Source organism: Nicotiana sylvestris, chromosome 2 (genome assembly GCF_000393655.2).
Source record: "Nicotiana sylvestris chromosome 2, ASM39365v2, whole genome shotgun sequence".
NCBI classification, from domain to species: domain Eukaryota; kingdom Viridiplantae; phylum Streptophyta; class Magnoliopsida; order Solanales; family Solanaceae; genus Nicotiana; species Nicotiana sylvestris.
In genome coordinates this window covers 19,831,732-19,857,262 of record NC_091058.1, presented here as the reverse complement: position 1 = coordinate 19,857,262, position 25,531 = coordinate 19,831,732, and the positions used below count along the sequence as shown (strand labels likewise).

General features: G+C 42.1%; 1 protein-coding gene and 1 pseudogene across 1 annotated transcript; one reads left to right on the top strand and one right to left on the bottom strand.

Moving 5' to 3' along the window:
* The first annotated feature begins 11,204 nt into the window (after positions 1-11,204).
* Positions 11,205-14,171, top strand: LOC104248308 (5'-adenylylsulfate reductase 1, chloroplastic-like). The gene is made up of 4 exons (XM_009804546.2): positions 11,205-11,395; positions 11,877-12,029; positions 12,131-12,257; positions 12,802-14,171. Exons 1-4 carry the CDS (start codon positions 11,320-11,322, stop codon positions 13,823-13,825), a joined length of 1,380 nt encoding a protein of 459 aa, XP_009802848.1. The 5' UTR covers positions 11,205-11,319; the 3' UTR covers positions 13,826-14,171.
* An 8,055-nt stretch (positions 14,172-22,226) lies between these two features.
* LOC138883328 (uncharacterized) lies at positions 22,227-25,330 on the bottom strand (annotated as a pseudogene).
* Positions 25,331-25,531: the final 201 nt, after the last annotated feature.

Genomic DNA, 25,531 nt, shown 5'->3' with positions numbered 1-25,531 from the left:
TAGCAGCCTTTCAAAATTGGTGAAACAGGATCGGATCAAAAGCGACCAAAAAACTGCTCAGTAGACTCATGAAGTATCCCCCACCATATGGGAAGAAATTCACAATGCCTACTGCGCCTAGGTAAGGGTAGATGAGGATGACCTGAACGAGTCGCTTCAACGATTAACATCGGTTCAAATCGAGACAGGGAGAGATCGACGTAATGACAGGCGAAGAGATCAACCACCACGCTTCAACCGAGAAAGGCATCAGCCCTATATCCGTTCATCGAACGCGCCCCCTCCTCGACACGCGGAAGCCTTGCCGCGGCACACTGCGCCCCTCCGAAATGAGAGAGGTATGCCTCTACTACTATCTGCTCATAATTTTTGTGTTTCCCCTTCAGAGGTAGTGTACACACTAGAGAAGCTGGGCACGAAGGTACAATGGCCGCAAACAATGAAATCGGACCCAAGAACCAGGAGGTCCAACGTCCTCTGCGAATTCCACCAAGAAAGAGGGCATAAGACCGAGGATTGCATAGGTCTACAACAAGAAGTAGTCAGGATGCTGAATGAGGGGTATCTGAAAGAACTGCTGAGCGACAAAGGAAGAGCTAACTTCGCCCGATAACGTGACCCATCTCAAGGACCTCCAAAGCCACCGTCGCCAGCACCCACCATAAAGATGATCATTGGCGGTGGCGACGACATGGTAATCAACCATGTGAAGTTCACCATCACGTATAAACTCAAACGAACGGTCGCCCACGAACGGTATGTTGACCTCGAAGAAAGTATCATCTTCGATAAGTTAGATGCCGATGGTTTGTCTTTCCCTTACTATGATGCCTTAGTTATAACTTTACGCATCACTGATACAGATGTAAAAAGAATCATGGTAGATGACGGAAGCATCGCATGTATTGTTCACTCGAGAGTTCTCATGCAAATAAGGCTCGAGGATAAAATAGTACCACGTTGCATAACGCTAATGGGTTTTAACAATGCAGTAGAACAGACTTTTGGAGAAATTTTGCTACTTGTACTAGCAGGAGGAGTCACCCTGGAGACAACATTCCATGTTATGAACCAGGAAACAACCTACAACGCCATCATAGGGAGACCATAGATACAAGCTATACGGGTCGTTCCCTCAAGCTTTTATCAAGTGATCAAATTTCCCACCCCCTGGGGAATATTTAGCATCCGAGGCGATCCACGCACCGCACAAGAATGCTATCGGATCGCCCAAGATTGCACGCACACCAAACAACTGAAAGGAGAAAGTGCGGAGGCATAACAATCAGCCATGTCGGGAACCAAACCCGACCCACAAATAGAGGCCATTATAGACCCGGATATCGTAGAAGCCTGTCAGGCAACTATAGAGGATCTTGACCCCGTCTAATTGGATGACGTCGACAACACAAAAAAGGCTTACATAGGGCACAACCTCTCGGAGCTAGGTAAGTATCATGAATTTTTAACTAACAAAGCCGATTTATTTGCCTTCTCCCACTCAGATATGCCAGGAATCCCAAAGGATGTCGCCACTCATAGACTGAATGTTGATCCACTCTATCCGCCGGTATGACAAATGAGGAGAAAGTTCAATGCCGCAATCAATAAGGCGGTCAGCGAAGAGGTGGATAAATTACTCGCCAACAGTTCCATCAAAGAATCGAAATACCCCCAATGGGTCGCCAATGTGGTCATGGTCAATTTGAAGAACGGGAAATGGCGAATGTGTGTGGACTTCACCGACCTAAACAAAGCATGCCCAAAAGACTCCTTCCTGTTACCCTATATCGACCAACTAATCGATGCGACATCGGGGCACGAATTGTTAAGTTTCTTGGATGCCTATTCCGGTTACAACCAAATTCTAATGGCTGAAGATGATCAAGAAAAGACGACTTTCATCACTCATCAAGGGACTTACTGCTATAAAGTGATGTCGTTCGGGCTCAAGAACACAGGAGCCACGTACCAGAGGTTAGTCACCAAAATGTTCAAAGAGCAGCCCGACAAGACCATGGAGGTCTATATCGATGATATGATTGTAAAGACGACAAAAGGAAGATTACAATAGCCATTTGAAAGAAGCCTTCGAGATATTGAGGCAGTACGAGATGAAGTTAAATCCGGAGAAGTGCGCCTTCGATGTGGCCTCGGGAAAATTCCTAGGTTTCCTCATGTTGCGGAGAGGAATAGAAGTCAACCCGGATCAAATCAAAGCCATTGACGCGATACCGGAGGTACTGACCAGCAAAAAGCAGGTGCAGAAACTAACGGGGAAAATAGCCGCCCTATCAAGGTTCATTTCACAATCCTCAGATAGATGCCACAAATTCTTCAATGTGTTGAGAAAAGACCATGGGCTGTAATGGAACGAGGAATGTGTCGACGCCCTGAGAAAACTAAAGGCACATCTATCTTTGCCGCCACTACTCGTCAAAGCGGATCCAGGCAAGTGTCTGCTCGTGTACTTGGCAGTTTACTAAGTTGCGGTAAGTGCAGTCTTGGTTCGTGAAAATAAAGGTATGCAATCTCCGATTTATTATATCAGCAAAACTTTAATCGATGCCGAGACAAGGTACCCTCACCTTGAAAAGCTAGCTCTGTCACTGGTCATGGCTTCACGGAAACTTAGACCATATTTTCAATGTCATCCCATAAAAGTAGTAACGACCTTCCCCCTAAGTGGTATCCTGCACAAACCCGAACTATCGGGTAGACTCGCCAAATGGGTCATAGAATTAAGCGAGCACGACATAACATACCAACCGCGAACTGCCATTAAGTTGTAGGTGCTCGCGGACTTCGTTGCTGATTTCAGCACGAAGATATTTCCCGAGGTAGAACAGGAAGCACTTCGCGCCTCCACACATACCGATCTCTGGGTCCTCTACACCAATGGTGCCTCCAATACCTCGGGATCAGGACTGGGACTCGTCCTCGAGGTCCCTACGGGCGAAGTGATTCGCCAGTCCATATGATTCCCCGAGATGACTAACAACGAGGCCGAGTATGAAGCTGTGATTGCAGGTTGAAGTTAGCCCTCAAGTATGGCGCTCGACGACTCGTCCTCCACTGTGACTCCCAACTCGTGATGAACCAGGTCACCGGGACTTTCCAAATCAAAGAACAGAGGCTACATAGATACCAATCGGAAATCCATAAACTACTGCCAGAGTTTGATGAGTGCCGCCTCGACCAAATACCCAGGACGCAAAACATCGAAGCAGATGGCCTTGCTAAACTGGCTGCAACCACCAAGAATATCAACAAAGAAAACGTGGTCACACTCCTTCATTTCGCAATCGACCACGTCGAGGTACATTCTATAAACTTAACTTGGTACTGGCGTAACCGCTTCATAGCCTATTTGTAGGATGGAAAGCTTCCACAAGACAAAAAGGAAGCCAAAAAACTCCGGGCACCGGTGGCCCGATACAACCTAATAAACAATGATCTCTACAAAAGAACGTTCAGCGGTCCCCTAGCTAAATGTCTAGGACCACACCAAACAAGGTGAGTACTAGAAGAAGTACACGAAGGGCATTGCGGAGCCCACACGGGAAACCACGCCCCCGTTCGATGCCTCATCCGCGCCGGTTACTACTGGCCTACCATGAAAAAAGAAGCCGCGGACTATGTCCGAAGATGCGAGCAATGTCAAAAGAACGCTTCCATGATACATCAAGCGGTAGAACTCCTCCATTCTATCACTTCGCCATGGCCATTCATAAAATACGGAATGGACATTGTCGGCCCCCTCCCAGCGGGACGAGGTAAGGTACGTTTCCTTTTAGTTTTAACTGACTATTTCTCTAAATAGGTGGAAGCATGTGCATACACTCAGATTCGAGGACATGAGGTCATCACCTTCATATGGAAAAATATTATATGTCGTTTTGGTATCCCCAAGGAAATCAGCTGCGTCAACGGACCTAAATTTATTGGAAAAAGAACGATTGAGTTTTTTGAAAAATGGCACATCAAACGAATACTCTCCATGCCATACCACCCTGCCGCCAATGGCCAAGTTGAATCCGCCAATAAAGTAATACTGAACATATAGAAAAAGAAGCTTGAGGAAGCCAAAGGTCTATGGCCCGAACTACTACCTGGAGTATTATGGGCATATCGCACTATGCCAAAATCTAGCACATGAGAAACGCCATGCTCACTGGTCTATGGAACCCACGAAGTTATACCTGTCGAGGTCGGGGAGCCCAACTTAAGATACTCTAACGAGAGCGGAATAGAGAATGACGAAAGTAGGCTATAAGATCTGGATGGAGTTGAAGAACGAAGAGACATGACCCACGTAAGAGTGGTAGTCCAGAAGCAATAAATAGAGAGATACTACAACAAGAAGGCCAAGGTGAGACCACTCAAAATTGGCGACTACGTCCTCAAGTCCAAAACACAAGCATCGAAGGACCCTAATGAAGAAAAATTGGGAACAAACTGGGGCAGACCATATAAGATAGTAGCAGTAGAAAACAAAGGAGCATTCCAGCTAGAAACAATGGAGGGAAAACTGCTCCAAAACAACTGGAACATCGCCCCACCTCAAGTACTTCCACTTCTAAAAAAAGGCGTCACCTAAGCCGTACTCTTTTTTCCTTACCCGGGTTTTGTCCCAATCGGGTTTTCCTAGGGAGGTTTTTAACGAGGCGACGAGGGGGATGCTTTATGGATCGACGTGCTGTTCATTACCTCGACCCGTCGATATGATCTTCGGATCGAAGCAATGAAGGGACTACATATGGATAATCAAAATCTCCATTGTATGAGCGGAATCGTATCTCCATTATATGTACAGAATCGAATCTCCATTATATGAGCAGAATCGTATCTCCATTATATGTACAGAATCGAATCTCCATTGCATGAGCAAAATCGAATCTCCATTGTATGTATGGAATCAAATATCCATTAGTTGACATATGGTCTTCCTATTGGAATGCAACCATCGACACAAATCTAAGTTTGACATCGTCGACATATGATATCTTCCTACGGGAATACAACCGTCTCCAAAAGTTTAAGTTCAACCTCGTTCGAACCATGACGAGATCCTACTTCGACGACAGTTCGAAGCAACATCCTAATGGCCAAGGCCATCGACAAAAGTTTAAGTTCGACCTCGTTCGAACCACGACGGGATCCTACTTCGATGAAAGTTCAAAGCAACATCTCAATGGCCAAGGCCATTGACAAAAGTTTAAGTTCGACCTCGTTCGAACCATGACGGAATCCTACTTCGATGACAGTTTGAAGCAACATCCCAATGGCCAAGGCCATCAACAAAAGTTTAAGTTTGACCTCGTTCGAACTACGATGGGATCCTACTTCGACGATAGTTCGAAGCAAAATCCCAATGGCCAAGGCCATCGACAAAAGTTTAAGTCCGACCTCGTTCGAACCACTATGGGATCCTACTTCGAGGGCAGTTCGAAGCAACGTCCCAATAGCCAAGGGCGTCAGTATCATATGCAATAAGCAAAAGAAATAAAACAACAAACAAACAAACCAGCGAAAGTAAAATTTACATTACAACAAAATATCATTTACATTTGTCCTTACAAACAGGACCTAGTACGGCCCATGCCAAAAATTTCTAAGCAAAAGTAAAATATAAACCAAGACTACACATCATCCTCAGCGGGGTAAGCGTCTTCATACCACGAATCAGAAGCAAGGTGATTTGCGTCATCAGAATTGATACCTTCCCGTCAGGAGTAAGGGGGTCGTATCCACATGACTCATGAGCTGCACGCGCTCAGCGTGCACTGCCTGAACCTCTGCCTCTGTTGCCCTGCCCTTAGCATGAAAAGCCTCATACACATCGAGCTGAGCCTCCGTATGGACCCACAACTTATACAAGCGACGAGGCGAGCCTTGATCGGCTGAGGCACAAGACGTAGAAGGTTGAGAACATCGATTTGTCTCCTCCGCCCTCAGCGAAACCATTTGCCCCTGCAATGCGGCTAACTCCGCCTCTAGCTCCCTAAAAACGCCCTTCGAGCCCTGCTATTTGATGATCAGAGGCTTCCCTCTCCCCAGTAAGTTCCGACCTAGAAATGCGGAGAGCATCCTCCAAAGATACCGACTTAGAAGTAGTGGCCGCCAACTTATCAGTACTGGCGTTCAGCTTGCCCTTGAGCCCGTCGACCTCCGCTGCCTTAGCATTCAACTCGGCGGTCAAGTCAGCCACCTTCAGCTGTAAGTCGGCATTCTCAGCTATTACCCCCCTGCTCAACTCGAGCTCGTCCTCCCTTGCCTTAAGGAAGGCCTCCAGTTCGCTATTACGGGCGATAGCCCTCACAAGCTCCTCGTCCCTCTCCTTCAGATCCTCTATCCTACGCTCCAATTGGTCTTCCCACTGCTTAAGCCCCTTGCAAAACACCTGGAACTCGGGATCCTGATGATAGATATCAGACATCACCCGATGTTTAGCACGATACTAATGATACTTCGACGACATCTTCTTACAAAGGCCCGTCCTCTTTCGTTCACGACGCTCCCTCTCCACCTCCAAGATGAGAGTCTGACAAAAGAGAAGGGCAGAGTTAAAAAATAAAATATTCAACGCCGACTATCACAACAACCTCACGACAAAAAAGAGAAAAAAAGGGAACCTACCTGCAGGGCCATACCGACGACCTTCTGAGATAACTCCGCGTCATTCATCGCTCCAAGCGTTTCGCTTTCAAGAGCTGCACATAGAGGAGCGAGGGCCGACGCAACCTGCTCGCTGTTCAGCAGTAAGTTGTAGCTCCCCGAGACTACCACATGGCGGTCAGATCCGTCTATCCTAACCTCCATATGGGTGTGGTGACCCAAAAATTCACGGATATCCTCCGGGTCGATATCTGAACCCGAGCCGTCACCCTCGATATGAGGTCCTCCAACATTAGACGATGTGACACCTTCAATGGAGCACACTGAACCCCCCCGGCCAGTTCCCTCCACTCGGGGAGACCTTCCCGACAAAATGGCATCGGCCATAAATACGGGAATCGGGGCTGTCCGGGAGGCTCCGCTGCCGTCGGCATCTGTAGCCACGCCCTTTCCCAGCTTCAACCTTCTCCTTTTTCTATCTAACGGCTCATCACTGTTAGAAAGATTCATCAACGGGATGTGAGGCCGGCACTAACGAGGCTCCTTCTCTCGTGGCCACAGTTCGAGACGAATCTCCCAGTTGAGTAAGTTGAGGGCGGCCTTCCCAAACAGACTCACATAAGATAAATTGCTTGTCTGCAGTAGCAATGGCTTGTCTAAAGCGAGAACTGGCGCCCTCCGTCTAGAAGCTCCTCGACCTGCCATCACAAAAGGGTCATATGGTTAAGCAGGGTCGCATGGCCAATTTGGTAGTAGAGCAGATTCTTACCTGAGGAGACCCTAGGGCCATAACGTTGCACGAAGGCAGACCAAGTCCGAGTTTCCTCTGCATGAGGCAACATGCGAACTACCCAATTCTTGAGACCCGCAATGGGGCGAGGGGGCGGCCTATAGCTGCAAAACAACTAGTGAGCAAAAGTTACAATAATTATAGAAAACAGGGAGACGTAATGGACGGCGGTACTTACGAGTTTTGTTCCATCACTCCGGAAATCCGGCGGGGTCCGAAACGACGTGTTCAGTTTTGATAAAGAAGTACTTATGCCAAAATTTATGGCTCGCCCGGTCATCCGTCCCGACTACCAGCCCTTTTGTACCACGAAGTCTCAAGTGCACCATGGTGCCCCTGAGGAAGCCAGGCATGAATAAGTGCAGAAGATGGGGGACAGAGACGCTACATTCCGCCAACTCTACATACCTAGTCAATAGCAGAAACACCTTAAGCGTGTAAGGCGAAGGCTGAGCCGGGAAAACCTGGTAAAATCTGCAGAATTCTTCTGCTAGAGGGAAGAAATGAAGGGTGTAGCCGATCACAAAAGGATACTCGTAGAAAGCACAGTACCCAGGCTTGTGAACGTCAACGTAATCTTCCCCTGCCAAAATCATCTCTATATGGGAAGGAATACCGTACTTTATACGAAGGGCGTCAAGGTGAACCTGCTTCATCTCAGAAAGTACGGGGTTTGGAGTAAGGGGCGGATATTTGAGGAAATCACTCCGGGATAGGGGATGCCTCGATAGTAGCACCTCCACCATAAAAGGGCTATCACCATCTTCTACCTCTACCTCCCCGCTGTTGGAAAGAGGCGCTGTGGTTGACGGGGCGGCTTCAGGAACCTCCTCATTAGCACGACAAGACCTTGGCATAGTTTCGTGTATAGGAGTGGCTACACAAAGAGAGTGAAAAAGAAGAAAACTTCTGGCAAGGAATGGAAGCGGGGACAAGAAGGTATAAGAGCAAATGAAGAAGACTGAGAGGTTATCAAGAGGGAGTGGCTAAAGTTTTTCAAAAAATCGAACCTTTCATCTATTTATAGGGTTGTATGGCACCAGATCAAAGTGGCAGGTTTCAAATCAGTGCAAGAATCAAAGCGCCAAACCGTCAGTCCTTGCCTCGAAAATTCGCGTAATGATGACGTACGTAAAGCTGACGTCACCCCCGGGTGGCGTGTACTCTTAGGTGCTCCACCGAACGTGATAGCCACCTCTCGTTGGCCGCGTCGCAATATCCCAACGGGTCAAATTCCTCCCAAGGAAGGCATAGGGCCCGCTCATCGAGGGCGCACCCGGTCGCGTCCTCGACGAACAGAGGGACTAACTATATGGGTCCGAATTTGATCAACCACGACCTACAACGAGCACGACAAATGACCGAGTACATGTGAGTCGATGCCCATAGAGATACAACCTTGTAGTAAAAGAAGAGACAACATGACCTCGACAGCAGAATCAACCCGTTAGGAGACCTAGAGAATATTCCTTAGATAATTCTTTACTTGTCGATTCCGTATTTGGAAGAACCTCCTCAATATATAAGAAGGTTGAAAACCTTGTAAAAAAGGGGGACTTTATAAAAAAAACTCACCAGCCTTGAATGAAAAGAATATTGACAACTCACTTCTCTCTATTATTATTATCCTAGAGTTTATTATCTTCAGCTATGATTTACTCCTTCATCTTTAATTGATTTTTCCAAAAAGAGTTTAACATCTTTTGAGTCAAACAATATTATTGAACTCTCCTAATGTATAAGTATTTCTTTTTATTTTTAGAATAGCTTTCTAATATATGGTGACTTTTGAGATGAATACTTTTATATTTGTTAAATAATTTTTTGATATATTTAAATCATTTTGAAAGAATTAAAGTACTCTTAAATTTTATTTTCATGTTTTACTTAAATAAAATAATTTTTTTTAATTATTATCTTTAATAATAAATATTTGAGATTATTTATTTATTCATATAATATTAACTATTAAATAAATCTCTTCATGTCGTTATTCGTAATTCGATACTTAGAAGCACTTTTTGAAAAGCTTGGCCAAACATAAATTATTATTCAAAAGTACTTTTCAAATTGATTAGTCAATCACAAACTGTTCCTTTCCAAAAGTACTTTTTCGAAAAGCACTTATAAAAAAAATACTTCTCAAAATAAGTTGATTTTTCCGGTTGGCTAGGGCGTAAATGTGGTTGCTACAAATCAATTGACAAACTCTATCATATGACTTCTGCCACAAAATTCTCTTTACTTATCTGATCCATGAGCTCGAGAAGTGACATATCGTGTTTTTCTTTTCGACAAATGGTCAAATATACTCTTGCATTATGAGAAAAAGTTTAGTTATACTATTTTGTTATATTTTGAATTTAAATATATCTCTGTCGTAATAGTATTGATTTAAATATACCCTTCTTTTGTTAAGTTTATCCAAGGTAGACATTCAATCCTACGTGACACTGATATTTGATGAGGTGGATACTACATGGTATGTCACCCCAGCGACACTAATCCATATATAAAAGACTAAAATTTGAAATATAATATTTTTCATGGTAGCGGTAATGGTGACAATACTGATGGAGGGGAAGAAAATTTTAGGTGTGGGAAAAAAATAGAAGGGAGGGGTAAAATGGGTTATGTGCGCTGAGGTGGCAAGCCATGTGACATCAATCTCATCAAATGTCGGTGTCACGTAAGATTGAATGTCTACTTTGGATAAACGTAATGAAAAAAGGATATATTTGAATCAATAATATAATGATAAAGATATATTTGGACTCAAAGTATAACAAGAAGTATATTTAAACCGTTTTTGATAATACATGAATATATTTGGCCCTTTTCCGTTTTTTGTTTTGTTTTTTTCCCCAAGGCTTCGAGGATTAGAATCTTTTAGATACTCAGCATTTTTCCAAGTATCTAAACATGAGGTGAGGAAAAAGTTGTTAGCAGCCATCCATAAAGGGATGTGACAGATAATTGTCTATACTCTATACTTGTGGAGAGAAAAAGAGGACAACATTCGTGTGGATATCACGCTTATTGGTTATGTGAACATGTTGGACATAATTCATACTTCTTGCAGTTAGAGTCAAATTAACAATCTCTTGTTATTTATAAGAGTTAAATTTAGTTTGATCATTTAATTTGAGTTAAATTTCATCAACATTCAAAAAAATTGGCAATCAACTGTGACTGAATTTGATGCTATAATTTAAAAAAATGTATTAAAGCCGATTTATTGTTTAAAAATTAGTTTGATAAAGAAAATACTGCAATATATATAAAAAAAACAGTTTTTAAAAGTTATTTATATGAAAGATGGTATATTGTAGTTACAAAATTTAAGTATTTCTGTGAAACAAGTTAGTGTATGTACCGCCCATAATCCGAAATTATATTTAAAATATTTTCTTATACATCAAGGAGATTAGGCCCAAATCTTCTCCAAATATACAACTGGAAGCCACAAATCTTAATTTGCCAAAATAAAATAAAATGAAAAAAAGAGAGAAAAAAATGTTCAAATAATCCAAACCTGAATCTAAAGAAACTTTTGACTGGTGAGAAATAAGCATCTCTCTCCACCACGATTCTTCCTTTCCTTTGTGTCTTTCATCTCTCTTTCTCTCCCCGGGCCCGCCACATGACCAAAGCGCTGATGAAACCCAAATTGACGCATTGTCCAATCATATTTTGCCACGTAGGACTTACGTTCAAATCCTAAATCACGTCCAGGTTCAATGAACCTAGAAGGCAGCCCTGTCTTCAGGTCTCCTTTTATACTTCCCACCATGTTTTCCTCTCTCTTCAACCCACACACTCTCTTCTTCCCATCGCCATTTCCCACCACATCTCACAAAGAATTTTTAGCGTTTCTTTGCTGAAACAAATCTTTCTTTGTGTGTGAAAATATGGCTCTGGCTTTCACTTCATCATCTGCAATTCATGGCTCCTTGTCCTCTTCTTCTTCTTATGAACATCCTAAAGGTATCCCTTACTTGTTTCTTTCAAAGATTCAATCCTTACCCTATAATGTGATAATTTGGAGTATTGTAGCACCTTGGTTTGAATTTTCTTGTGTGCTTGTATCAGTTTTGTGTATTATTTTTTTCTCTGTTAATTAATAGGAGTAAATCTTTTGTCTTCTTATGAACAATCCTAATTCCAAAGGTTCCCATTACTTGGCCCTTTCGATCTTTCTCTTATATTTCATTGATATATTTGGACTATTTTAGCATATTTTCTTTGTTTCAGATTTTTCGATTGTTTTGTTCCTCGTTTTAATGATTCCTCGACTTCTTATTTTACAACCAAATTTGTCTGTTGAATTTGCAATAAAAAGTTCCGATATTTATCCTGAGTTTGATTATTGGAAAACATTTCATTGAATTTTCGGGTTCTTATAAATTTATTTATTTAGATTTTGGGTTTTATCTATTCTTTAATTAATTTGTTTGTGAGTTTGCAGTATCCCAATTGGGAACCTTTCAGCCACTAGATCGGCCTCAAATGCTGTCAACGGCTTTGAATAGTCGGAGGCGTTCTGCAGTAAAGCCATTGAACGCTGAGGCTAAGAGGAATGACTCCATAGTTCCCTCTGCAGCAACCATCGCGGCTCCTGGTAAATTACAATTTTCAAATACTTGTCTTTGCATGTGGATGGTTTGATGATAAGGAAGGAAAAATGAATTTTGGTTTGTTTTATTTTTTGTGAAATTGCAGAGGTAGCAGAGAAAGCTGAGGAAGAGGACTTTGAGAAATTGGCTAAGGAGCTTCAAAATGCATCCCCTCTTGAGATTATGGACAAGGCCCTTGAGAAATTTGGGGATGACATTGCTATTGCTTTCAGGTACTTTCTTTTAAATGAGGTTCTACTCAATGATGCTTATTTGTTAAGTTTCCAGTTATATGTTTAATTGAGCATATCCATGTTGAGTTCACATGTGTGTTTGAATGATTGCAAGCTGGAATACTAATGAATTTCAGTAAATGAAAAGTTTATATTTCATGGTACTTGTGAATTACCTGAGGAAAAAAATCGTATTTATATCTTATGAGTGTATCATTATGAACCTTGCATAGATTTCTCCTTGATCAATGCCAAGAGGAACTCGGTTTGCTTTTCCAAATTCGCTAATTTAATCTCTGTCGCTCAATAGCCTATGTTTTGTTTGAAATTTTTGCTATAGATTCTGCGGTGCAAAAGGATAAACGTATCATTTGTTGTCTGTTCTGGTATTTTGTTCAACATCTTGATATGTAAGCTATTTGCTTGTCCAAAAGTTCATCTGAGAGCTGGCTCCATTGCTTTCTTTTATTTTTTAGCAGAATGACGATATTCCAAAGTGATTCTCCCCCTAACGCAGCTCTTTGATGATTTTCTTATTTTGCAGTGGTGCTGAAGATGTTGCTTTGATTGAGTATGCACATTTAACTGGTCGACCATTCAGAGTTTTCAGCCTTGATACTGGGAGGTTGAACCCGGAGACCTACCAATTATTTGATAGTGTGGAGAAGCACTATGGCATTCGCATTGAGTACATGTTCCCTGATGCTGTTGAAGTTCAGGCCTTAGTTAGGACAAAAGGGCTTTTCTCTTTCTATGAAGACGGCCACCAAGAGTGCTGCCGTGTAAGGAAGGTTAGGCCCCTGAGGAGAGCCCTCAAGGGCTTACGTGCCTGGATCACAGGGCAACGTAAAGATCAATCCCCTGGAACTCGATCAGAAATTCCCGTTGTTCAGGTGGACCCTTCTTTTGAAGGGTTGGATGGCGGTGCTGGTAGCTTGGTGAAGTGGAACCCCGTGGCTAACGTGGACGGAAAAGATATTTGGAACTTCCTTCGTGCAATGAATGTGCCGGTTAACTCATTACATTCACAAGGTTACGTCTCCATTGGGTGCGAACCTTGCACAAGGCCGGTCTTACCAGGGCAACACGAGAGAGAGGGAAGATGGTGGTGGGAAGATGCCAAGGCGAAGGAGTGTGGATTGCACAAGGGCAACATCAAGGACGAAAGTGTAAATGGCGCTGTCCAAACTAATGGTACTGCTACTGTTGCTGATATTTTTGATACCAAGGACATTGTTACCTTGAGTAGGCCTGGTGTTGAGAACCTATTAAAATTGGAAGACCGAAGAGAGCCTTGGCTCGTCGTTCTTTATGCACCTTGGTGCCAATTTTGCCAGGCAATGGAAGGATCTTATGTTGAATTGGCTGAGAAGTTGGCTGGTTCAGGTGTTAAGGTGGGGAAATTCAGGGCAGATGGTGAGCAGAAAGCATTTGCACAGCAAGAATTGCAGCTTGGCAGCTTCCCTACAATACTCTTCTTCCCAAAAAACTCTTCGAAGGTCATTAAGTACCCTACAGAGAAGAGGGATGTAGACTCCTTGCTAGCTTTTGTGAATGCTCTCAGATGAAAGGCAAATGGTGTTTGATCAATCACCATTGTTTTTCACAAAGAAGTAATACAAGAGGGGGAGATAGGAGTTGTAGAATATGGTTAAGAATTGGTAGCAAAGTGCACCTTCCTATTTATCCCTTTTTTAAGTTTTTCTTGTATAGAGTTGGTATATGGCGGCTCTCCCTTTTCCTCCTTTGCATCTTTGTTTTCTTAGTTCCTTCTTAGGACAAATAAATTTATACTTTTTCCATCCTTCTCAAGTAGAGAAGTATATATGTGTGGGGGCTCAATTTTGTTGGTTGATGCAAAAGTGTTCTTACGGTTACTTTCTCCACATAATAGATTTTGTCCATCTTCTCTCATTCTTCTACTTGTTTTTATGTTTATAATTAAGAACTCTTTCTCTTACTTGTTAGTTCTGATAGTAATTCTCTAATTTACTTAAAGCTTGCAGTTGATAGGGCGCTTCATTAATAAAAAGGAAAACAAGCCTAACTGGTTTACAATCCAACCAACCTCCAGCAAAAAAATTCCAGAAGCTACATCCTAATGAACATGTTTAAAATAGTTGCTTAATATTCAAAAAATGTTTACAGGCGAAACTCAATCTATCTTTGAGAGTTGTCTTTAAAAGATTCTCACATACTTCACAGTTCACTTTGAATTTCAGTGACACAAAAAGCAGAGAAAGAATCAAAGAAGCAGAAGTTAACTGCGAGGATCTTTTCCTTTTCAGCGTGGCATCACAATGCTGGATTTCAGATACTAAAAGTGGTAAAAAGGCTTTTGCTGATCTTTACAAGAATGTTTCTTTGTTATTTAATCTCACTTAGTATGAGTTTTCTTAATTGAATGTTCCGATCTACGTTTTCCAAAATAGGCAGAAAGATTAAGGTAATTGTTTGAGGCCGAATATACTCAATTTGATCAAAGCAATATTCGATCAGTTTGATTATTCATCTCCCGTAAAAGGAGAGATACTTGAATTTTTATTTTTTTTGACAAGTGAGATAATTGAAATGTTTTTGTTTCCGTTGGCTCTTCTTTTATATGTTGGATTCTTTGGGTATTTCTTTTGCAGATACCATTACGGCAGTACAAGGCCATTCTGATATACCAACTATTTTGAGGAGTTAATTTTATCCATGGTCCGTAAAAGTTATTTTTATCCATGGTCCTTGAACTTTTCTGTTTGTTACCCAAAAGTCATTTTTTTTTTCTTACGTAAAAGTCATTCAACTTTGTGTTAATTACACAAAAGTCACTTTTCTTTTCTTTTTATTACACAAAAATCATTTTGATTTGCTCTAGTTATCACAAAAGTCACATTTTTACTTGAAAAGTCTATTATGCCATTGATATTATATAAACCTTTATATTTATGTAATACCTTCTATAATATATTTTTAACTATGTATTTTATTTATAATAAAATAACTTAATATTATTTTATTTATTATTTTTATAATATATTCGTATATTTAATTTTTTCTTAACGTTAATTTTCAAAATATATTAGTAGCATTATTAAATTTGTTAGTAACTTTAATATATATATTAGTAGAGAAATAAATCGGCAAGTACATTTTTGTGAGAAAATCCGCAGGTAAACAAACAAAGAAAATGAGGAAAAAAACATATGTTAATCTGAAGGAAAATCCCTAGCTTCATGCGAATTTAGCTGGGATATTTTCATGGGGATTTACTTGGACAATTGGCTATTTGGGAAATTATACCACTAGAAACTCGAAAAAAATCGTCCAAAAAAATCGACCAAAGTTGGTCGGTAATGGCCAATAACCGTCCAAAATGCGATTTACCGACCAACTTTGGTCGGTCAATTAAATTTAAAAAAAAAATTACTGAAAAAAGTTGTTTTATAACACTACTAGTATACCTTGAAAATTAAAGTTAGAAAAAAATTAAATATATGAATATATTATAAAAAATAATAAATAAAACAATATTAAGTTATTTTATTTATAAATAAAATACATAATTAAAAATATATTATATACTATATAATATAAAAGATATTACATAAATATGAAGGTTTATATAATATCAAGGGCATAATAGGCTTTTCAAGTAAAAATGTGACTTTTGTGATAACCAGAGCAAAGTAAAATAATTTTTGTATAACCAAAGAAAGAAAAGTGACTTTTGTATAATGAACACAAAGTTGAATGATTTTTATGTAACAAAAAAAACAAAAGTTCAATGACCATGGATAAAATTATGTCATATTTTGAAACACTTTTAAACTGGAGATGCTAAAAGAGAAGCAGCCACACCACTGCCAGGATTCAATTATTAATGCACGAGATGGTCCTAGACAACATCCAACATGGGCGTTTGGACATAAGTATTGTGAAATTCCGGGAGAAAGTGAATTTTTTTTCCAAGTGAATATGATATTTAAAAATTAGAGTTGTATTTGGACATGAATACAATTTGGAACTGTTTTTTGAATTTTTGCGAGTGATGAAAAATATTTTTTTGGAGTTTTTTAAATTTTCGAAAGATTTCGAAATCCAACTTCAAGTAAAAATTAAAAATTTTGTGGCCAAAAACTATTAGAGAACTAAAAAATTTCGAAAAAGAGTAAATATTTTTTCATGGCCAAACGGGCCCTTAAATCAATGAACAAATTAGTTTGAAAAATTGAAAGTAGAGAACTTTTCACTCTATATATGTCGAGATCTTCTATGATCTTCTCTTTTTTTTTTTTGTGCCCTTTCCCTCTTTCACTTTGAAGACAAAAACTAGAACAATTATTTTTTATACTCCAGTTATTTTCTTTTTCTTCCTTCCCTGCGTGCAATATCGCAAATCAGTGATTCCTTCTAATTCCTGAAAACTTTTTCATTACTACAATGTGATAAGTATAATATAATATAATATTATGGAAGAATCACATAATTTAGATTTTAGATGAAATTGGAGCATTATATCTATGAAGTTCTGACATGTTTCAAGTGACTAAAAGTAATTTTAACTGATATATATTGTGAGTGTAAAAAAAAGATCATCATTTATGTAGTTTTGCCAATTATAGTGGATAATTTACCCATTGTAATAATTCATGGTTGAATAATATAAATTTTAATTAGTAAAGATTGATTTCTTTTATATGACATTACTTATTTAGCCGTACCATTATTTCTATTGTAACCGCGCGAAGCGCGGACAACTTTACTAGTGTCATTATAAAATAGGAATGTTTTAGTGCCACAATATTTTAATGTTGTTGGGCACATGCCCATGTTGTCCGGCCAAAGGCCCAATGACCTAATCTTATTCTCTTTTGGTTTCCATTCTTATTTGGAATTAGATTCGGTTTATTCTTATTTTGAGTGGGTTTTGACTTTAAGAGAAAGCACCACTCATGATCTATAAATAAGACAACCTTGGAGAATTATTCTATGCTCATTGATACAAGTCTTTGAAAGACTTAAGCACATAAGAATGGTTTTTGAGAGAGCTTTCGTCAAGAGAGAAGAGAGAAGAAAAGTATTTATTTTGCTGCAGATTTTTATTCCGACCAGCCAACTTCAAATCATGTTTTTTGATTCGTTAACCGTTGGATCGGGCTGAAATTTTGATTGAGTGTTCGTAACATCTTGGTCTTAAATTTGAACGTGGAGATCGGATTTGGAGGCTTATAGAATCTGATTTCGAGCCTGGAACAACAACTTCGTTTTTGTGGATTATACTCTTTCTTCAATTAATTAGTTGTTGCTATTGTTGCTCCGTGTTTGGCACTTGTTGTGTAGCCAATTTGGAGAACTTTTGTAACCCTCTTATTGTTATAGTGGAGTTTTTTGGATCTTTGTGATCCCGTGATTTTTACCTTCGATTTGAAGGGTTTTCCATGTTAAAATCTGGTGTTCTTTATCTTCTTTATTTTCGGGTTTGCCTCTTCCTCAACATAACAGTGGTATCAGAGCCTTGGTTATTTATCCGGGTTGTTACGGAATGGAGGCGAATATGAGCAAGATGATATGTTTAAATGGGAGAAATTATAATGTTTAGAGAAGCAAGATGAAAGACTTGTTGTTCGTGAAGAAGATGCATCTATCCGTTTTTTCAGCTCATAAACCCGAAAGTATATCAGATGAAGATTGGGATTTCGAGCACCAACAAGTATGTGGATATATACGATAATGGGTTGAAGATAATGTGCACAACCATATTGTGAACGAGATACATGCGAGATCATTGTGGGAAAAGCTAGAGACTCTTTATGCTTCAAAAACCGGGAACAACAAATTATTTTTGCTAAAGCAATTGATGACCTTTAAATACAAAGAAGGCAGCCCTATCCTTGATCACATAAATGATTTTCAGAGTGTCCTTGATCAGCTATCTGGAATGGGAGTTAATTTTGATGATGAGCTATAAGGACTTTGGCTTCTTAATACTCTGCTAGACTCTTGGGAGACGCTTCATGTTTCTTTGACAAATTCAGCTCCTGGAGGTAAGGTGACCATGGAATATGCCAAGAGTGGTGTGTTGAACGAGGAAGTAAGGAGAAAATCTCAGGGTTCGTCCTCACAAGCAGATATCTTGGTTACAGAAGACCAGGGGAGAGATAGAACAAGAGAATCGTGGAATAGAGGTAAAAGTAGAAGTAAGTCAAGGTCCAAATATCATAATATTACATGCAACCACAGTTTCAAGAAAGGACATATCAAAAGGTTTTGCCGCAAGTTAATGCAAGACATTAGAGAAGGAAAACAAGTTGAAAATAACGAGAACAATGTTGCTGCTATTGTTCGAGATGACCTTCTTTTTGCTTATGATGAAAACGTCATCAATTTGGTATCCTATGAGACGAGCTAGATAGTAGATTCTGGAGCTACCTCACATGTCACACTGTCACGACCCGAATTTTCCACCATCGGGAGTCGTGATGGCGCCTACTGTCGGAGCTAAGCAAGCCAACCTTAACATACCTTTTCAACTAATTTTCAACAAGATAATAACAATAACAATAAATTCAAGCGGAAGCCTTAATTTAATATTAAATGAACGAAAATGCGGAAAAATTAACATCATCCTCTACCCAAGATTTAGCGTCACAATACTCACGGACTACTATAAGATACTACAAATAAGAGTTTGAAAGAAAATACATAAGGAGTCTGCTTCGATACAATGAGAACAAACAGAAATGAAATAGATGAGACTCAGGGCCCACGCACGCCAGCGAACTACCTAGGAGTCTCTAGACTGAAGGCACGCTCCCAATCTACTGCTACTGCGGTCCGTAAGCTACTCCCTAATCTGTGCACAAAAAGGGCACAGAAGTGTAGCATCAGCACAACCGACCCCATGTGCTGGTAAGTGCCTGGCCTAACCCCGACGAGGTAGTGACGAGGCTAAACCGGACCTACCTCAATTAACCTGTACAGGTATATGTGCAACAACGGAAAAATATACAGAATTTAAACAGATAATAGGGAGGGGACATGCTGTGGGGTGTAACAATTTAGATATAAGACCAACGAACAGAGAGATGGAAACTGAATAATTAACATCTATGAAAGAGAGCAAGTGAATCAACAACTGCACGGCACCAACCTTCGTGCTTTTACTCTCAATTCTCACCAAAACTGTCAAATATAGTGCACGACATCACCCTTCGTGCTTTTCCTCACATAACTCTCACATCAAGGCACGGAATGACCCTTCGTGCTCAAATAATTAGAGACATGGCACAGAAAGACCCTTCGTGCATCATTATCAAAACATGGCACGGAAAGACCCTTCGTGCATAATCGCTCTTCCTCACCCAATCATCGGTCACAACCAATCGGGGAAGGGAATATACAACAAGATTAAACATCCCGGCAAGGGAGAACAAATCAACAATAAGTCCCGGCAAGGGAAAAATACCACACTTCCTTCTTTAACTCATATGCTTCTCAACTATCACTTCATAATTATATTAGCAAGTAATTAGCTCAACTGTTTCGCATCTTTCGAATTTAAAAGCAACTACGACTCACGGTCATACTAGACTCCGGTGCATAGATAACCGTCACCATGCCTATACACCGTACTCCACAGTTAACACGTAGCAAATAACATCCAAATCCTAATCCCTCAAGCCAAAGTTAGAACAAACACTTACCTCGAATGCTCCAAACTCAACTCACGCTTCTAGTATAGCTTTACCTCTTGATTCCACCACCAATCCGCTCGAATCTAGTCATAAGTTACTTAATCACATTAATAATTACTAAATGAATCACTCCCCATGCATGAAAATAAATTTTACAAGGTTTTTCCCAAAAAGGTCAAAAATACCCCCGGACCCACGTGGTCGAAACTCGAGGTTCGGACCAAAACCCGGTTACCCATTCCCCCATGAATCCCAATATATGATTTGTTTTTAAATCGGACCCCAAATTGAGGTCCAACTTCTCAATTTGTAGAAAACCTAGGTTCTACCCAAAACACCCAATTTTCCCCATGAAAATCTTTGATTTGAAGTTGAAATTATGTTAAAAGATGTTAAGGAATAAAGAAATTAAGTTAGAAATCACTTACCAATCGTTTTGGAGAAAAAACGTTGTTTGGAAAATCGCCTCTTAGGTTTTGGGTTTTTGAAAAGTGAAAAATGACTGAGATTTTCCGAACTTGTATACCTTTCTGAGGACCTGGCGCGGACCGCACAAAAATGTGTTGCGGACGCGCCGAGTGGGAGAAAAATTGGGGCTTCTCTGAACCCTCCCAGCGCGGACCACACTGTTTTGGTGCGCGGCCGCGCTGGTTGACCTGAAACCCTAGCCCTCAGACTCAGCCACGCGGACCGCACAGAAAGGCATCGCGGCCGCGCGGCTCCAGCGCGGACCGCGCGGAAATGACCGCGGCCGCGCTGGTGTCTGCAACACCCGAACCTGTATTTTCTTAAGTCCAAGACCTCCCGGGCCCCATTCAAAACTCACCCGAGCCCTCGGGGCTCCAAACCAAACATGCACACAACCTTAAAAACATCTTACGGACTTACTCGTGCGATCAAATCGCCAAAATAACATCATATACATAGGATCAAGCCTCAAACACATGATTTTCTTTCTTCAACTTTCATAACTCAAATTCTCCATTTTTAGTCCGAAACACGTCATATGACGTCCGTTTTTAGCCAAACTTTACAGATAGTGCTTAACACATATTTAAGACTTGTACCGGGCGTCGGAACCAAAATACGAGCCCGATACCTATATTTTCTAACCCCTTTTTCATTTCAAATTTTCATATCAAATTTCAGAAAAACAATTTCTTTCAAAAATTCATTTCTCGGGCTTGGGACCTCAGAATTTGATTCCGGGCACACGCCCAAGTCCCATATTTTTCTACGGACCCTCCGGGACCGTCGAATCACAGGTCCGGGTCCGTTTACCCAAAATGTTGACCGAAGTCAACATTATGCATATTAATACCAAAATTCATCAAATGTTTCACATAATTCACATATTCTAACATAAAAACTTTCCGGCTACGCGCCCGAACTGCGCATGCCAATCGAGGCAACTAAAAGCGAGGTTTTCAAGGCCTCGAAAGCGCAGAACAAGGAAGAACTACGGTGATGACCCTTCGGGTCGTCACATTCTCCACCTCTAAAACAACCGTTCGTCTTCGAACGGACAAAAGAAAGAAGTACCTGAGTCGGGAAATAAATGAAGATAACGGCTCCCCATATCGGACTCGGACTCCCAGGTCGATGCCTCAGGAGGCTGACCTCTCCACTGAACACGCACCGAAGGAAAACTCTTTGACCTCAACTGTCGAACCTGCCGGTCTAGAATAGCCACCGGCTCCTCCTCATATGACTGATCCTTGTCCAATTGGACAGTGCTGAAATCCAACACGTGCGATGGATCTCCGCTATACTTCCGGAGAATAGATACATGAAACACGGGATGCACAACTGACAAGCTAGGTGGCAAGGCAAGTCTATAAGCCACCTCTCCCACACGATCAAGAATCTCAAATGGACCGATGAACCTAGGGCTGAGCTTGCCCTTCTTCCCAAATCTCATCACGCCCTTCATAGGCGATACACGGAGCAATACCCGCTCACCAACCATGAAAGCAACATCTCTGACCTTGCGGTCTGCATAACTCTTCTGTCTGGACTGAGCTGTACGAAGTCTATCCTGAATAATCCTGACCTTGTCCAAGGCCTCCTGAACCAGATCCGTACCCAATAATCGAGCCTCTCCTGGCTCAAACCATCCAACTAGAGACCGACATCGCCTACCATACAACGCCTCATACAGAGCCATCTGAATGCTGGACTGGTAGCTGTTGTTGTAGGCGAACTCTGCTAAAGGCAAAAACTGGTCCCACGAGCCTCCAAAATCGATGACACAGGCTCGGAGCATGTCCTCAAGAATCTGAATAGTCCTCTCGGACTGACCATCCGTCTGGGGATGAAATGTTGTACTCAACTCAACCTGGGTGCCCAACTCTCGCTGAACCGCTCTCCAGAAATGCGAGGTAAACTGCGTACCCCGATCCGAAATGATAGATAGCGGCACCCCATGAAGGCGAACAATCTCCCTGATATAAATCTCGGCTAACCTTTCGGACGAATAGGTGGCTGCAACAGGAACAAAATGCGCTGACTTGGTCAGCCTATCAACAATGACCCAAACTGCATCAAACTTTTTCCGAGTCATCGGAAGTCCAGTAACGAAATCCATCGTAATCCTCTCCCACTTCCACTCGGGAAGTGCAATCCTCTGAAATAGACCACCAGGCCTTTGATGCTCGTACTTAACCTCCTGACAATTCAAACACCGAGCCACATGCACAACGATGTCTTTCTTCATCTTACGCCACCAATAGTGCTGCCTCAGATCCTGATACATCTTCGCGGCGCCCGGGTGAATGGAATACCGAAAACTGTGGGCCTCCACTAAGATCAACTCTCGAATCCTATCAACATTGGGCACACAAACTCGCCCCTGCAATCTCAATACGCCATCATCATCTAAGGTTACTTTCTTGGCACCTCCACGCTGCACCGTGTCTCTCAAGACACACAAATGGGGATCATCGAATTGCCGATCACGGATACTCTCCAATAATGAAGAACTAGCGACTGTGCAAGCTAATATTCGACTAGGCTCAGAAATTTCCAACCTCACAAACTGATTGGCCAAAGCCTGAACGTCCAAATCAAGCGGTCTCTCACCGACCGGAATATAAGCAAGACTGCCCATACTGGCTGACTTCCTACTCAAGGCATCGGCCACCACATTGGCCTTTCCCGGGTGATATAAGATAGTGATGTCATAATCTTTCAACAATTCCAACCACCTCCTCTGCCTCAAATTCAACTCCTTTTGCTTGAACAAATACTGAAGACTCTTATGATCCGTGAACACCTCACACGCCACACCATACAGATAGTGCCTCCAAATCTTCAATGCGTGAACAATGGCTGCCAACTCCAAGTCATGCACTGGATAGTTCTTCTTATGAACCTTCAACTGCCTCGAAGCATAGGCAATGACCTTGCCATCCTGCATCAACACTGCACCAAGTCCAATGCGAGATGCATCGCAATAGACTGTATAGGGCCCTGAACCTGTGGGCAAAACCAACACCGGTGCCGTGGTCAGAGCTGCCTTGAGCCTCTGAAATCTCGCCTCACACTCATCTGACCACCTGAACTGGGCACCTTTCTGGGTCAATATGGTCATAGAGGCTGCAATGGATGAAAACCCCTCCACGAACCGACGGTAGTAACCTGCTAACCCCAGGAAACTCCGAATCTCCGTAGCTGAAGCTGGTCGAGGCCAGTTCTTGACTGCCTCTATCTTCTTCGGGTCTACCTGAATACCTGCTGCTGATACGACATGACCCAGGAATGCGACCGAACTCAACCAGAACTCACACTTTGAGAACTTAGCATACAACTAACTATCCTTCAGGGTCTGAAGAACCACTCTGAGGTGCTGCTCATGCTCCTCCTGACTGCGGGAGTATATAAGAATATCGTCAATGAAGACTATCACGAACAAGTCCAAATAAGGTCTGTACACTCGGTTCATCAACTCCATGAACGCTGCTGGGGCATTAGTCAATCCGAATGATATGACCAAAAACTCATAGTGCCCATACCGAGTGCGAAATGCTGTCTTAGGGACATCAGACACCCTAATCCTCAGCTGGTGGTTGCCAGATCTCAAATCTATCTTTGAAAACACCCTCGCACCCTGAAGCTGGTCGAACAAATCGTCAATCCGCGGCAGTGGGTACTTGTTCTTTATCGTCACCTTGTTCAACTGCCGGTAATCAATGCACATCCTCATCGACCCATCCTTTTTCTTCACGAACAACACTGGTGCACCCCAAGGTGATACACTGGGTCTAATGAAACCCTTATCAAGCAAGTCCTGAAGCTTCTCTTTCAACTCTTTCAACTCTGGCGGGGCCATGCGATATGGCAGAATGGAAATAGGCTGAGTGCCCGAAGCCAGATCAATACAGAATTCAATATCCCTGTTGGGCGGCATACCTGGCAGGTCTGAAGGGAAAACCTCGGGGAACTCCCGAATAATAGGAATAGAGTCAATTGATGGAACCTCTGCGCTAGAGTCGCGAACATACGCTAGATATGCTAGACACCCCTTCTCGACTATACGTCGAGCCTTGACATACGAAATAACACTATGGGTGGCATGGCCTGGGGTCCCTCTCCACTCAAGTTGGGGCAAATATGGCAAGGCCAAGGTCACGGTCTTGGCGTGACAATCCAGAATAGCATGATACGGGGACAACCAGTCCATCCCCAATATAGCGTCAAAGTCCACCATATCTAAAAGCAATAAGTCGACACGAGTCTCAAGACCGTCAAATACCACCACACATGAACGATGCACTCGGTCGACCACTATATATTCACCAACCAATGTGGACACATATACAGGAATACCCAAAGCCTCACTAGGCATGATTAAATAGGGTGCAAAATAGGACGACACATAAGAATACGTAGATCCCAGGTCAAATAACACAGAAGCACCCCTACCACAGACCAGAATAATACCTGTAATCACATCATCTGATGACTCAGCCTCTGGCCTGGACGGCAAAGCATAACAACGGGGCTGACCCCCACCTCCCTGAACTGTGTCTCTGGGGCGATCGGCTGTTTGCTGACCCCTGCCTCTGGAGGTCCGAGCTCCACCTCTACGGTCTCTCCCTCCACCCCTGTGATCCCTAACCCCGCCTCTAGCTGGCTGGGAGGCCTGTGGATCACCTACTGCCTGAATCGTAAGGCGAGGACCCTACTACTGAGAACTACTCGAGGCTCGGGGGCAAAACCTGACAATGTGACTCGGGTCACCACAACCATAACATACCCTCGGCTGCTGGGACTACTGGCCCTATCGACCTGTATGTCCTCCCCTGAAGCTCTGAAGTGGTGGTGCACTGATGGAGGCTGGTGGTGCGCTGAAGGTCTGCTGACCCGAATAATACTGCTGAGGACCACCATCGCCTGGAGTACCAAGAGAAACCTGAAGTGCCGACTGGAAGGGCCTCTGAGAGTGGCCTCTGTCATATGAATCCCTACATCCAGACGAGGTACCACTAAATCTACCAGAATAACGGGGCCTCTTATCAGACCCATGACCACCTCCTTGAGCAAGTGCCATCTCTATCCGGCGGGCACCATCTACCGCCTCCTGAAATGAAA